Consider the following 16341-nt stretch of genomic DNA (forward strand, 5'->3'; position numbering starts at 1 on the left):
TACTCCATCAACATCTCCCATGCTGTGCTCTCTTTTTCAAAGAACGCCTGAGCACAGAGAGAAAAAAAAAGACTCCATCTCACCTCAATAAAGAAACGAACAACTGCAGCCTCCAAAACACAAAAGAGAGAGAGAGAGAGAGAGATAGCATATTAATAGAACTGTGTGTAGAGAACTAGTGTGTGAAGGAAAGAGGAACAGAAAGCAGGTAAGAAGAATGAGTGACGGAAATGATGCAGCTTTCAATGTGCCATAGATTTGGTGGTGTTCATTTGTTCTACACTAATTAAGGGAAGAAAGACACTGGAGTCTGTGGGCTGTACACAATGTCACGACTCAGACTAAAATGGGTTGGCTGACTGACGTGAAGGGGTTACGCTTTTGCAATACGGAGGGAGCTATAATCTTGTCTAATACCTTCCGTTTGCTTGTCTCCATTCAGTTTCTATACAAACCCTCACCTTTTTTTTTCGCACTGAGCTCTGGATAATTTGATCTTTATACCAAGCACAGTGTATAAAATTGGTGTTGAAAACGTTTGGGCATTGTGCAATTGTGTGCGTGATTATTCACTCTTTTAGACTCCATGTTCTTAATCCACTTCAGCGCTTGTCCTTGAGGGTCCACCATTAATGGCCATCTGGGGAAAGACGTAGAGAAAGAGAGACAGACAGGACATTAGCCATTACTGTGGACGTCTGAGACATTATCCCCAAATAATTCATAATAATCCATAATCTCCACAAAAAAAAAAGAAAAAGAAAGAAAGAAAAAAAAATATGCCCTGTCTGGTGACCTTCTGTTTCTGTGAAAGGAAATTAGCACTGGTCTATAAATGGACGTCCACATCGCAGAGCTTACTATTATCTTTAGCTAATTACCCTGCTATCACTATTCATTAGTCATCATTATTCATGAGATACTGCCGTTATTCTAATTAGCACTAGAGACGGTCTGTCGGTCAAAGTAGTGCTGGGAGATCAGTCTGGTGAGGGCTGACCGGTTGCCGCGGGTGACGATAACTCCATTCTCAGTGGAGAAAGCGTCGGAGGGAAGACCCTGGATGTTCCAGTCACGCACGGCTGTGGCTTTGGAGAGGAAAACAGCAAAACTGAAGCCTGGAGAGCATGGAACCTCCAACTCCTTGAACTACAGATAGAGTGTGAGTATAAGGAAAGAAGAGTGAGGTACAGAACGACGGAAAAAGTCTAACCGTAATGTGAAAAATGTTACGATTGTAAGGAGAAGAGGAATAACCTGTTTTATCCAGATCCTTGTGAGCAGCTCGTCTCTGTAGTTGGACAGAAAAGGACCCATGTATGAGAGAAACGCAGCAGCCAGTAGACAGTCTCCCACTAGATAACCCATGTCCATCTCCAGATCCTGCATTTAGGCAAAAATACACAATCTGTAGTATTGCCTGGTTTCATTAAGTGTGCATGTGTGCGTGCGTATGTATGTGTGTGCATGCTCGTGTGCGTGTGTACCTCTACAGTCTTTTCCCAGCGTACTCTCTCTCCAGCCAGTCCAGACACCAGTTTGCCAGCTCGGTCCAGTTTAAGCTCCATGTCTTCTGACTTTTTCCTCAAATCTTCCTTTTGACTCAGCTTCTCACTATACTGTGTCTGTAAGTGGTCCAGTTTCTCTCCCACCTACACACACACACGAGAGATATGTCGTACAACCTCATAAATCCCCCTTAACAAAGTTTTCAGCAGTTAGTAAATGAGTTAATCTAATGCGTTTGCTGACATGCTACAGGCAAGGTATGTGGTTGGTCAACTGTCATGTCAGTCACATGGTTCTTGGATGCTAGAGATCTGCCTTGAGTTAAAGGCACTTTTTTAAAAATACAGATCACGTACAAAATGTATGAAAAAGTAATGCAAAAAAAAATATTACCGTGGGTAAATTCAAATAAACAGAGAAGCATTATGATAAAACGATGATATGAAGTGACACGTTTGTTCTTTCTGGGCTCAACGGAAGCTTTTAGTCTCCTTAATATTCAAATGCATTCGAACACTAAGCCATTAAAAGTAATTAAAGTTCAAATGCAAATTTGAAAGGAATTTGCCAGCTAGAGCCCATAGTGAAAACTACACTTGTGCTGACCTCTCGGAGTTTGGTCTGGGCTTCGGCCAGCGAGGTCTGTTTCTCTGCCAACTGAGTCATGGCTCCATGCAGCCTAGCACGCTTCGGCTCCACCACCCGGTAGATACGGCCATATACCTGAGACAAAGCACGGACACACAGGTATGCAAAGATTCATGAATTTAAAGAAAACACAGAGTTGGAATACATGTAAACGAACCCATAAATATTGAGTGTGTAACTGCAATTAAATAAGTGTCAGTGCACTTGGGTGTGTCTGTGGGTATTGGGTCTTACATCCATGGCTCTGACCCACATGCAGAGAGACTTGGCTGCCAGCGAGACTCTGCCAATGATATCAGGTTGGAAGTCAGGCTGTGTGCAGTACTGGCCAATCTTCTTCAGCACGCGGTCTGATATGTTATCTTTATCAAAGTGCACCAGCTGTTTAATGAAACTGGCTTCACCTACCACACACACAGACAGTGGAGTACAATGACAATGCTAATACACCGATTTCTGTGCCATCAGTTCGGCTGCTCCAGAGTATGTGTTTAAACATTTAAATGTACTTTCTAGTTGTTGATTACATTTCCACTGCCCACTGCTCTGTATATTAGCATTGTTCAGCTCTCTTGATGTAACTCTCTATTTTACCTCTCTATTATAACGAGTTTCTTTGAGTAAAATTTCTTCTTTAGGTCCACTTCGTTAACGGGTCTCTCCATTATCCAATGATAAACCATTAAATATATGCTCTCTTTCTCTGCCTCTTACCAAGCTGTCTCTTAGCTTCAGCCCAGGTGGGTTCACATCCTCTCAAAATCATGACTGCCTGCATCACGGTCTCTACCAGTGCCGGGGGCCGACCGTAAGACTTGATCTCGGTCATATCCTTCTTATTCAGGGACTCCAGGGCCTGCACAGCAGGAGACGGAGTTAGTAAGAGCAAGGAAACACGTTAGAAAACAATTCCAGCCATCTTTTTTTCTTGGTATGTGGGAAATACACAGACATTGAATTTGAAGTTAGGCTACTGGCAGTAACACACAAAGTTGATCTGTAACTACAAAATTCCAATCAATACTTCCAAAATACACACTGGCCTATTAAAAACACCTGTAAATCACCTGTACCCGTGTTCATTCATGCAATTACCCAATCAGCCAAGACAGCACCACAATGCATCAATTCATTCATACAGATACAGGACAAGAGCTTCAATTAAAGTTAACCTCAAACATCAGAAAGGGGGAAAATCTGATCTCAGACCACGGCGTGGTTTTTGGAGCCGTTTTTAGGAAGACTATGGTAACTAAAACAGCCACTCTTTATAACCATGGTGAGCAGAAAAGCATCTCAGACTGCACGGGGTGGAAGGGCTACAACAGCATCGGGTTCCACTTGTGTGAGCCACGGGAATCTGAGGCTACAGTGTGCACAGGCTCACCAAAACTGCACGGTTGAAGATTGGAAAAAGATCAGGTGACGCTAGAAAAGCCATTGTCACATCAAACATCCCATTTAGCAACAACAACCGTGCCAATGAGATCACATATTTTCCCCCATTAACAGAAGTGCTTGTTCTGTAGCTGCATGATTTTATGTACTGCACTGCTGCCACATGATTGGCTGATTAAATAATTGCATTATTAAGCAAGGGTAAAAGTGTTCCTGTTAAATGAAGTGGTGAGTGTATATTTACACTTATAAGCATTATCAGTAGTACTACTGTTACCATTTTTAGAATTACAGCTGTGAGAAAACAAATCGCCAGAGCCATATCACCATATCACCCTGGTTTCCCATTGAAGCTAGGCAGGGTTGAGCGTGGCCAGTACCTGGATGGGAGAACTCCTGGGGAAAACTAAGGTTGCTGCTGGAAGTGGTGTTAGTGAAACCAGCAGGTGGTGCTCACCCTGTGGTCTGTGTGTAACGCCCCAGTATAGTGACAGGCACACTATACTATAAAAACAGCACCGTCTTTCGGAGGAGATGTTAAACTCTCTGTGGTCATTAAAAATCCCAGGACACTTCTTGTAAAAGAGTAGGGTTATAACCCCGGTGTCCTGCCGAAATTCCCCCATTGGCCTGTCTCTATCATGCCTTCCCCCCATACTATGTGTCGTTTATTAAGCCCATACTTATTAGATGAACTATCAAATAAGGAAAGATTACATTTCCCATTCGTTTAGAAATCTAAATCATCCCAAATTATTCCAAAACATTTCTCACAACGGTATATAGCAAATAGTGATCTAAGCTGAGCTCTGTAAGGAGATGTTCAGTTTGTGAATGGTATAGTAGAAAAGAAACTCAGCCGACCTTCATGGCCTCCTCTAGAGCAGGCAGGGCTTCGTCAAGATCTCGCTGAGCATTATCGGCCATCGCCTTGCACTTTATCTCTTCTGCGGCAATCTTCTCACTGTGAGCACTTACAGCCTACACACAACAGGTCATACAAACATACACACACACACACACAAGAAGGTGCATCAAGACATACACAAATCAACCCACTTATTTTATGTTCAGAAAACAACCGCACATTAAGAGAATCAGCGTTAATGAATGGACAATAAAACAGGTGTAAATATGTCTCCATGAATGTAATCACATGGAGATACACACACAATACAGTTTTCTATCTGCCAATCACCTTCTGCTGTTCATCTGCTTCTCTCTTCTGTTGTACAATGATGACCAGGTACTCCTCGCACTGCTTCTGGAACTCGGCCACTTTCTTCTTGGAGTCTTCCAGTTCCACTGACATGGCCTCCACTTTACTGCGAGTCTCATCAATCTTAAACAAACCGTTCCTCAGTTTAGACACCTGCTCACCAAGCTCGCCGCGCTTCTCAGCCAACAACCTAACAGAGTGTGTATGAGTGTGTGTGAGACAGAGAGAGAGAGATAACAGAAAAATATGGTAGCCAAAGGAATTTGAAACGTGTAAAGCAGAGACTGAGAGAGTTATATAGACAAAGAGTCTGTCTACATCTCTTTCTTTCTTCTTTATTACTTATCATTGAAAACAGAAATAGACGCATACATACTTCTTATATCCAGACACAAGTTCAAGGTAGTTGGTGGGTGTGACATAGTTGTGCCTCTTGATCTCCAGCTTCATCCTCTGAGAAAACTGCACTACTGACTGGTGCATAGTCACAAAGATACAAGCCACTTTGGTCTGGGTCTGCAGGTCAGACATATAACTGATATTAATTCAACTAATAAATCTGTTCAAATGGTATCAGATTCTCAGAGTGATGGCTGTAATACAATTTTAGCGGTCTCCTCCATAATCCTCCTTTTAACCTGAACTAATAGTGTCTCGGTCTAATACAATATCTGGATAATATTTTATCTACGTGCCAGTACAGATTTATGTCGTGGCACCTTTCATATCTAAATAAATATTTGAACAGACTAACAAGCATAATGAGCCAATAAGTGTAGAGTTTCTGTTAATGCCTTTCTTTTTTTTTTTTTAAAAACAGACAACCATATGGTATCAGTGCAATGCATAAAATCATGCAGATACAGGCCATGAGTTTCAGTTAATATTTACATCAAATATCAGAATGGGGGAAACTGTTATCTCAGTGACTTTGACTTTGGCATAGTTTGTTGCCAAACGAGCTGGATTGGTTATTTTAGAAATCGCCGATCTCCTGGGATTTTCATGCATCAACAGTTTTACACAGAATGGTGAGAAAAACGAAAAAACATCCAGTGTGGGTGGAAAAGCCTTGTTGGCAAGAGAGGTCAGAAGTGAACGGCCAGGCTGGTTTGAGCTGACAGGAGGTCTAGAGTAACTCAGAAAAACATCTCAGAACTCAGACCATGTTGAACCTGAGGCAGATCCAGGGCTACAACAGCAGAAGACCACATCTTGTTCCACTCCTGTCAACCAGGAACAGGAATCTGAGGCTACAGTGGGCACAAAACTAGGCAGGTGAAGATTGGAAAAAGAATAGGTGACATTTTTCCAATCTTTACCTGTCCATTCTGATGTTTGATGTGAACAAAAACTGAAACTCTTGACCTGTATTTGCATGATTTAATGCACTGTGCTGCTGCCATATGAACGGCTGATTGGATAATTGCTTGAAGTGGACAGTGAGTGTATATAATATAAAGGTTTTAATGAGTTCTGCAATAGTATGTGTGTGTGTGTGTGTGTGTGTGTGTGTGTGTGTGTGTGTGTGTTTGTTTTACCCCTTCCTCATTCCCCAAGGTGAGCCCATCCAAATATCTCTCAGCTACTTCTAGTAAAGCATCTTGTGGCCACTCAGAGAACCAGTCTATAGTAGTGCAGTTCACTAACGCTGGGTATTGACGAATACGATTCCTGCACACACACGTACACACATGCACACACACTCAAAGATTGAGTTAAAAGGTAAAAAAAACAAAAAAAAAAACAATGGTATTTCACCTTACTAGCTGTATGTAAATCTGCCTTCAGACACCTCTAAATGTTTTAATGTTACTAATAGGGAGGACTGGGTGGTTATTACCTAATTTCACATAATTTTCTTCCACATACACAGCCTATATTCCCTACTCCACTCACAGGTCACCCAGTGTTCGTTTGCTGATTTGTCATGCATGATTATGCTGCCTTTTGGGCCAGTAGTTGCCATTAAAGTGCTACCATGGTAATAAACCCACCAATAACAAATAAGGCCGTTCGGCCTGAGCCCGAAGCCTGATTCAGACGCTGTCATTTTTAATTAGGTGTGACCCCAGGGTCACTTGACACAAGCCACCTCGTTATGCTGACAAGAGATGCAAATCGCTGATTAAAGAGGGAGAGGAGAAGAGAGAGCACTAATAAGAGAGAAAGAGAGACAGATAGAGAGTTTTTGCTGAATATTAAACCCAAGTGAAGGCAGTACGTAACGGGAAGACTAGAAAGGAAGGTCAGGACCGGGCAACTCCTAGCACTCATGCTGACTGTTGATGAAGATCTCAGGATGACAGGTGAGGTAGAAGTGGTTCTCTGTCTGGCTCAGTAAATTGCTTTCACTTTGGCGGAGACTTACTCTCCCAGTCGGACTGAATATCAGTGCGCTGATTTCTGCACTGTGAAACTCATAAAAATGAAATAATAAGATGGCTTCAGGGCTCTCTTTGAGTTCTCTCTGAATGTAGCACTGAATTAGAAAACTATAGCCATGACCAAAATGGGACCTGCAGAAATCATTTCAGTATTTATTATCATCATTATAGGTGAGGTGTGTGATTTGATTTCAGGACTAGGCTACTCAGCAAATGCTGACCGAATTTCACACATTCAATCAATTTAGTCCAATTCCATTCAAGCATTTGAGGCATTCATTTCATAAAGTAGTGTCTGGGATGGAGTCAGCAGTGGTTTCTTGTTTTCTCTCTTTATGCAATGAAATCAATATGTATCTTGCTGTTGCAGAAGAATAAGTACCTGAAAGGGTCTCCTACAGGACTCATGCACAGCACTATGTGGAGGTTGTTTCTCACACGCTCTATCAGGTAGTTAAACATGGAGTCTGGCGTCTCGGACACGTTGTCCTTCCTTGCAGACTCGGTAAGAGCACTCAGGATCTGCACGGCAGAAATATCACAACGCTATCACTGAACACATCCACATGCACGCTAACACATTTAACATGTAAGTTTTAATCAGGAGTAGTCAGACCTCCTCAAATTCATCTGGCTTGTACAGGTTGGGCACTTCTCCAGAACTGAGGATGTTGTTGATGTCCTCTAGAAACGACTCGTCCACGATCTGAGTGTCATTAAACAGGAAAACACTGGGCTTGTTGTCCACTCCGGTCAGCCTGTACAGCTTCTTAATGTCTGCATTAGACACAGCAATTATATTTATGCAAAGAGAACCCAAAACACTTCATTAACTTCATTCTTGTGTTTGTACTCTTCTGTTTATTTGATGGATTTAAAAGTCAGCAATAGTTCGTCGTCAGGAATATCAAAAACTTCATTTCACTGCAGTGGAAAATAGAGTTAGCTCAATTATCACACCGAACTGAGTGGTAGAAATATGCAAAAAAAAAAAAAAAAAAAAAAGGATACATATTTTTCTGATTTCGGTATAGTAGAGTAGTTAATTAATTCTGTTATAAAGTCCAGTAGGGAACAGAGGGGTCAGAAAAGTGGTAAGGGTCATAATTTAATAATTGGACTTCATATGGGAGATGGGTATACACACCAATTTATTCTTAATAGGATCATATATTGACTACAACGGGAAGTTGCTTCGCTGACATATCAGTAGAAATATTACATATGGATAAGCAAGAACCACCCCTTCAGTAAAAAGAGCCTGTCAGATTCTTATGCTGATGAATACACAGATATACAGGTACATCTCAAAAAATTTGAATATCGTGCAAAAGTTCATTTTTTCCCCCGTCATTTAATTCAAAAAGTGGAACTTTCATATTATTCTGATTATTCGAATACTTTGAGATGCTGGATTTTTGATTTCCATGAGCTGTAAGCCGTAATCATCAAGATTAAAACAAAAAAAAAGCCTTGAAATATTTCACTTTATGTGTAATGAATATAGAATATTTGAAAGTTCCACTTTTTTAATTAAATTATGGGGAAAAAAATGAACTTTTCCACGATATTCAAATTTTTTGAGATGTTTTTCTGTGTTAGTTATGGAGAAACATGCATGCATACATGTTTTGTGTGTTATACAAACGAGCAGATCTTATTTGTTTTAAAATCTGTGCTGAAACCTAATCCGTGTATCATACGTTCTTTTCATATTCAATACAGTATCAAATATCAGAAAATGATCAAATGGCTTGTTATTTCATTATTCATTTACAAACCCAAAACGAAAAAAAACGAATAACAAGTTGCTTTTCGTCACCCATTAAAAAATGGGTCAGATTTCATTAAAAAAATATTTTTTTTGGGTGGCTCCGAAGTTACTTGTTTATGCATGTGCTGAAGAGCATCGAGAGTTTAGTGCTATTTAAGGGAGCCAAACGTGTAAACCTCAAAGATGATTGCAGAAAAATTAACTGTGTTTAAACCACGGTTATATGCAGGCTAAAAGTTGTGGGTTTTTTTTAGATTTTACCTAGCATCTCTACGCTGTTAATGGTTTGCACATGTGCTGTGTATATCAACATTCACAATAATTCACAATGCCCAAAAAAGTGTTCTCACTGGACAAATAAAGAATTTTTGAGCGCAAGTCAGGATATCTAACACAATCTGGACATCTTAGTTATAAGAGCATACCCTCTCTGAACTCCTGCTTGCGGTACTGCTTGGTGACCTCCACTTGAAACAACAGGTAGTCACAGATATAAGTGGCCAGTTTGGTGAGGCTCTGCCTACCAGATCCTCCAACCCCCACCAAAAGCATATTTCCTCTCGGCTGACTAATCACACGCATCACCCGTGTCACTATAAAAAAAAAAAAAAAAAGATATTAGCAAGAGCGCTCACAATAAACCAAACATGCTAACACAAATAATTACCACATAAGCACTTTACAGTAACTCATTGACATATAAGCATGCACAACAGCTCACAAGAACTAATCTTATAATCAAGTTCATTTGATTGGTGTAATGGTCTGCAGTGAGCTGAGTGTAATGTGTCTAATCTTATACCCCTGTGTTTAATATACAACTTAATTCAGTGGAATGTGCATGCGCTGTGCCAAGTTTGTACCCAGTGTTGAGTGACACAGACTGATTACACACTGTGTTGTGGGACTGGTCGCATAATTGTTTACCCTCTTATGGGGTTTGTAATATAATTGCGTCCTTTATAATAAGATCTAGAAGGGCAATTATTCAAGTAACAAGGGATCACTAGGCTCAACTTTGCCCTGGACTTTTGCAGCCTAGTTTGCTTCTATACTCTTGTATTTTCACTTTAACTCCAGAAGTGGGACATTTGAGCTCTTTCTTTTTAGAGATGGGGGCTACTCATGCATTAGACAGCCATTACACTGGCTACTGCGGCATTATACTAGTGACTCATAGACTGGATTGCCATTGGACATACCGCACTCTACTGCTTACTCATAGCCACCTAAACTGGCACTAGATACTCAAGCAGTGAACATAACCTGTGCTGGTTACTCATGCACTCGCACTGGATTTGCTATTCATGCACTGAACTGGCTACTCATGCATTAGACTGCCATTGGCTATCTATTTATAGACTGGACTAGCTACTCACATAACTGGGATACAGTAGCAATTCATAGACTGGGCTAGCTACTTATAGAATGTGCTAGCTACTCACAGACTGGGTTATTGCAGCTACTTATAGATGGATATAGCTACTCACAGACTGGACTAGCTATTCATGGACTGGACTAGCTATTCAGAGACTGGACTAACTACTCATAGACTGGACTAACTACTCATAGACTGGACTAGCTACCCATAGACTGGGATAGCTATTCATAGACTGGACTAGTTATTCATAGTCTGGACTAGTTATTCAGATACTGGACTAACTATTCATGGACTGGACTAACTATTCATAGACTGGACTACCTATTCCAAGACTGGGATATTTGTGCTAGTGTGTTTTGACTTTTGTGAGTTGTGATATGTGCTGGAGCTATGAGCTGACCATGTTCAATAGCATCTCTAAAGAGCACCAGACTCATTGGGACAACTCCAGGTGTGAGGTTGTAGTCCTCCAGTTGAGACTCTAGAAATCTTTTCAGAGATTTAAAATCCACCAAATCTTCATACACATGCGGTTCCTTCAGGAAATCCCCTACAAACAGAAAACAAAGAGGACCAACAGCATCTGCATGAAGTCAAACTCAAATCAATCATCAACCCACCAATCAAGCAAACAAATAAATAACTTCAAAGGCAGATTTAAAACCATCTGGTTTTTGCTGTTTTTTTCTATACAATGTGGGTTTTATGTGAGTAAAATATTTGTTTATTTTGTGCCCTTAGTATAGCAAACAGCAAACAGTAAATTGATATGCTTTAAAGACATCTAAAAGACATGTGTTCATGCCTTTACCCATTTATAATATTCTAAATAGGGCCATTGCATACCAAATATAGGTGGTTGTTTGTTGGGACAGAGGTTGTGGTAAGTGAGATCAAACAAGGAGCCCAGTTTCTCAGTCAAAAGCCCAACAAATGCCTCCATATCTGCTTGATCCACCAGCCGATCTGAAAATACTCTTTACACAGACACGATGAGTAATCAACTGAATGTTGACATATGGGTGTATAGATGTAAACATACAGTTGCAATCAAAATTATTCAACCCCCATGGCAAATCAAGTTTATTGACAAAATGTACAGACTTTCAGCTGTTTGCAAGGAACAAATCAAACAAAAGCAATTGAAATAGTTCAACACAATGACTGCTTCAAATTCAACTAAAAATGCAACTTATGATTTCTCCAGTTTCAAAATTATTCAACCCCCTGAACAGAATCCCTCACAACAGCACAAATATGCAAATCAGGTGTTGTCTCAAGCACACCTGATGCAACTAATCAAGGGCTTCATTAGTTGCACCAGGTGTGCTTGAGCTGGAACACATGAAATACCTGAACTGGCTAGGGGTAGAAAATTTATGAAATACCTGAACTGGCTAGGGGTAGAAAATTTATGAAATACCTGAACTGGCTAGGGGTAGAAAACATATGAAACACCTAATTTACAATGGGGGTTGAATAATTTTGATTACAACTGTATGTGTTTATACTTCATGACATAATTACCTAAAGCACTCATGTATCCAAAGGCGTGTGATGCTCTGTTTGGTGTCATGAAAGTCTTTATGAGATCGTAGTAGACCATGGAAGACCTGAAGATGGAAAAAAAAGAGAGAATGTTCAAATGAGTTAGTGAGAGATTAAAATAACACTAGATTATACCGCACCCAAATCAAGTAATATGATAAACTCCCAAGCAGCTAACCTGGGTTCTGAAACCTATGTAGTTGCTAGTTCATAAAATAATTAGCATTTCACCTTGGATATGTCTCTGAGGTTAAAGAGGTAATGTATTTTAGCAGGAGTTGGTAAGAAGCGGGCAGATATAGCATAGTACAACTCCAGCGTAGCCTGAGTCAATACATTTCCTATGGGCTTAACCTCTTCCTCAAACTCCTGCAACTTCTGGTTTATCATTGTTCCATAGATACGCTTGATCTGAGACTCCTAGAGACAGAGAGGGGGGGTGGGGATGGGAGGGGGGTTGATACACATACAATAAAGACATGCAGTGTATCAGAAATGATCACATTTAAAAATGACACTTTTAAAAATGAACAACAGAGTGGTATAAACATATGAGAGAGCGAGAGAGATAGAGAGAGAGAGATAGAGAGAGAGAGAGAGAGAGAGAGAGAGAGAGAGAGAGAGAGAGATGATGGGTAGGAGGAAAGAGATCAGCAAAGATTACAAAAAAATGAGGTAAATGCATGTGGGAGATAAAGAAAGGGAATAGAAAATGAAATGATATTGAAAAGAAGCTGGATGATACCTATACCAGGCCATGGTAAGTCAGAGGGACAAATTAGAAAAGATGAGATGAAAATAAATGTTAAACAGGATATGTGTGTGTGTGTGGGTGTGTTGTAGTTGAGTGAGCTTTCAGATTGCAAGAGGAAAATCAAAACTGAGCAGCAATCAGTCAGTCAGGAGTCTTTTTGTGCATTCTGCCAAATCAGAGAGCCTTCAGTGCTCCTACTCTTATCATTATCATCATTTTCATTGCAATTCTGCCAGAGCAAGAGACACCGAGAATGATAATGAGCAGAATACAATATCAACAAAGGGGCAGCTAGGATGAGGACACACACAGGCTCAATTACAAGACATGTTTCACATAATAAAACATTTTATGTTGGGATTAATGGTTTAAAACGGCACATGTTTTAAAAGAACAGGAACAAGTTAATTAGGGCTTTTCCTGTTTTCTATTAAATCAAAGGAGTTCCATGTGGAGGCTCACTCACAGCCGGGAATGTCATGTTGATGAGATTGAAGCGACTCTGCAGGCGGCCTGATATGCAAGTCCTCCCTCCACCAGGAGGCCCCATGGAGGAAAGCAGGAACATGTCCTAAAACAGAGGAACAAAAGAGCGCTGATGGAGTCAGGGGAGTCAGGATGTGTACACAATCTTTAAAGACCCCAGCCAGATGATATTTCCTTTGTTTTTCAGCTTCCTACGGACCTAAACCAAGTAAACAACAATTCTCTGAACGGTAATTTCACGATCTCTGTAAAAAAAAAAAAATTGCATCTTTAAGCAGCAGTCATGATGAAAATTTGCATTTCACATCTCCTTGCAAAATGAAATGAAATATTGAAGAAGAAAAAAGTTTCCCATTTTTCTGCAGTTAGTATTTTAGCCATCTTAGCGTCTTATTTGTGTCTAGCAATAGTGTGGTGAGATTAATAAAAAAGTTAAATAAAAAAAAAATCATTGGCACCAGAAGTCTGTGAGACAAAACTGTTGATTATGATTCAGAATCAATGCAAAATGCTTTTTAATAGAAAACAAACACAAAGAAGTACACATACAAGCCTCTCAACTTTCTCTCCCTAACACAGCCACGCTCCCCACTCTCTTACCTTGACACACTTTTGCGTCTGTTTCTGTCGGTCGTACCAGAAGCCATAGTCAATCCAAAGCCGAAGTAGCTCCAGAGGGGGCTGAGAACCAAAGTCGTCCACTGCTGGCATGTTTATGTCATCCAGGAAGGTGACTATCTTCTTCCCTCCAACAGGTACATACACACCTTTTGTGCGTTTCTCCACTCGAGACTCTATGATTGCTTGCACGTTGTTTGAGGTGGTCTAGGAGACGAACACACAGAGTTAGGTTAGAGGGACTGGTGGCTGATCATGATATCAGATAGGAGGGCTAAAATTGAATCAATCAGTTGCTCGAGAATGAATCTATTAAGGTTGAGCAATGCATTATATCATGACGTCTCATTAATAGAATAATAAGAATGATGTCTGGCAAACTATTACACACACACACAGTTAAAGGAGGATAAACAGATGCTGTCGTGATTTCAAATAATTTTTGAAGTTTTTTCTATTCTGTAATTCTCTACTGGGTTCATGTTGTGTTTCCTCTGAACACAAAACATGGTAGACAGAAACATATCACCATCGTAATCCACCTCATTCATGTTTATCAAACCCACTGTATTGAATAATTATACACTGTATTTCATGTGCGTCTTCTCGATCGCTGCTGATGACGTGTTATGGATGCATCAGCGACATGGACTGAAAAACATCAGCCAAAATACACACAATACCTATTGAGAAGTTCAGTCTGTGGAATAACATCACATGACTCGCACTGCTAGTCTGCATGAATCTACAGTCTGGGCTATAAAGAAATCAGCCCCAGCCTCACATTCATATTATTCGGTGTATTTATTTAATATAAATGGCTGCACTTGGTTCCACAAAAGTCCAAAACAATCTACTGAAGACATTTATTAACAGCATAAAATAATCTGATGTGAATGGCAAAAAAAAATACATAAACATAAAAACATTAAAAAAAAAAAAAAAAAACCCTATCATTGATGCCTTTGTATCTTTGAAAGACATCACTTCTAGCCCATTTATTCCAGCCACCCATGCACAGAGGCCTAGCAAAAGTAAGCAGAGATTGGTAGGATATATAATAAGAATAAACGATGCTGATGATGATGATGATGATGGCTCAAATTGAGGATGATGGTGGGGATGATGAGATGTGCTTCCTGGATACAAGCTGCCATAAGTGCTGTCTTCAGCCTGGACTGTAATGAACAGCAGCTGAGTCAGCTAATTGCAGCTGCAACAGTGGAGGACAGTTGAATAGACGGAACCCAATTTGACATCCACTATCTTTCTAAAGTACAGACCTAGCTCTGAGGTGAGATGACTAAGGTAAAAGTTAAGTCTCTGAGTGGGTTAGATTGAGAGTCAGTATGAGAACTGTTTGAGACAAAGACAACACCAGTACACAGGATATTGAAGGTCTCATGGTAAGAGAGACACCTAAACAAATTGTTACCTTTATCATAGAGTGAATTTTGACTATCGGTGGGTACCTGAGAGGACATATTGATTGTAAGCATGGTCCATTTAGACGGATCCAGGCCTTGTAGAACACTCTGGGCCACTGAGGTCTTCCCTGTTCCCACAGGACCTGTCAGCAACACTGGGTTCTGGCCACAAATGAGAGCATTCACCAGGAAATTATACCGCACTGTGTCCACAGTAGGAACCATGACCTTATAGAATGGAGCACTGCAGAGAGAGAGAGAGAGAGAGAGAGAGAGAGAGAGAAATATTTTGGGTGATTTTTTTTTTTTCTATCAGGTTGGTTCTTGGTAAATTTCTCCTTATGAAAGGCCTGTTTGTACAGAGAAAACTCTAGAGACATGGAAGTTGGAACACTTAGCATAAGAGGCGAATAGGGAGCAGAAAGCCCAAAAAATATTTTAAAAAGGTAGAAAAAGAAGACGAGCAGAAAAGTCGAGGAAAATATACAGAGAGTTAAAAATAATAGAGGGTAAGAAATAATGTGAGAAAGGAGTAGAGATGGCTGTAGGAGTAGAAAATGGGGCTGAGAATGTGGACTGGAGGAGAATCGGGCAATGGAGGTGAAAAAGTTCAGATTGAGGGGCTGAAAATTGAAAGATATAATAAGTCAGAAAGAGCGAGTAGTTTTTTTTTTTGTTTTTGTTTTAAACTGGCAGTGAACAAAGTATGAGACACAGATCGAAGAGCCAAAAGGACGGAGGTTGATGAAGCGAGAGAAAGACATAAAAGCAGACACAGAGAGAGAGAGAGAGAGAGAGAGAGAGAGAGAGAGAGAGCAAGTAATTAAGAAAGACAGTATTTGAATAGTGCGGATGACTCATAAGCCTGGGCAGGTAGCCACTGAGATAGTGTGCAGGTGGCAGCGCCTCATGGGCTTGGAAACACAGAGAGGCACAAGGTCATACAGCCACTTACTTGGAGTTATAACGCCAGCCTTTGAGCAGCTTGTCTTCAAATGATGACCAGGTTTTGTTCTTAGTGTCAACATAGTATTCATAGATGGTGTCCTGATCAAAGTGTTGATAATACAACATTTCAGCGGTAAGTTCATTATTAATAGTCCTATACTTTTCTTTTGGTTGATTAATATTCTGTCACACAATAAACCTTTGTACAAGTATGTTGGTGGTGTGAGCGTTTGTAAAAGAACAC

General features: G+C 40.3%; 1 protein-coding gene across 3 annotated transcripts in view; it reads right to left on the reverse strand.

The window, feature by feature from the left end:
• Positions 1–16341, reverse strand: part of dnah2 (dynein, axonemal, heavy chain 2) — a 146740-nt gene that overhangs the window by 24796 nt on the left and 105603 nt on the right. For all 3 annotated transcript variants that reach the window (XM_053629346.1, XM_053629345.1, XM_053629344.1), the window contains 22 exons: positions 16105–16196; positions 15195–15393; positions 13705–13929; positions 13085–13189; positions 12096–12284; positions 11844–11929; positions 11163–11293; positions 10717–10866; positions 9361–9528; positions 7778–7938; positions 7544–7683; positions 6316–6448; positions 5151–5290; positions 4754–4964; positions 4420–4536; positions 2872–3013; positions 2392–2561; positions 2116–2232; positions 1488–1652; positions 1258–1383; positions 1001–1149; positions 574–640 (listed from right to left, as the gene is read on the reverse strand). In XM_053629346.1, the coding sequence (XP_053485321.1) occupies positions 574–640; positions 1001–1149; positions 1258–1383; positions 1488–1652; positions 2116–2232; positions 2392–2561; positions 2872–3013; positions 4420–4536; positions 4754–4964; positions 5151–5290; positions 6316–6448; positions 7544–7683; positions 7778–7938; positions 9361–9528; positions 10717–10866; positions 11163–11293; positions 11844–11929; positions 12096–12284; positions 13085–13189; positions 13705–13929; positions 15195–15393; positions 16105–16196 (3183 nt within the window). The remainder of the gene's footprint in view (positions 1–573; positions 641–1000; positions 1150–1257; positions 1384–1487; positions 1653–2115; positions 2233–2391; positions 2562–2871; positions 3014–4419; positions 4537–4753; positions 4965–5150; positions 5291–6315; positions 6449–7543; positions 7684–7777; positions 7939–9360; positions 9529–10716; positions 10867–11162; positions 11294–11843; positions 11930–12095; positions 12285–13084; positions 13190–13704; positions 13930–15194; positions 15394–16104; positions 16197–16341) is intronic.

Source organism: Ictalurus furcatus, chromosome 7 (genome assembly GCF_023375685.1).
Source record: "Ictalurus furcatus strain D&B chromosome 7, Billie_1.0, whole genome shotgun sequence".
NCBI classification, from domain to species: Eukaryota; Metazoa; Chordata; class Actinopteri; order Siluriformes; family Ictaluridae; genus Ictalurus; species Ictalurus furcatus.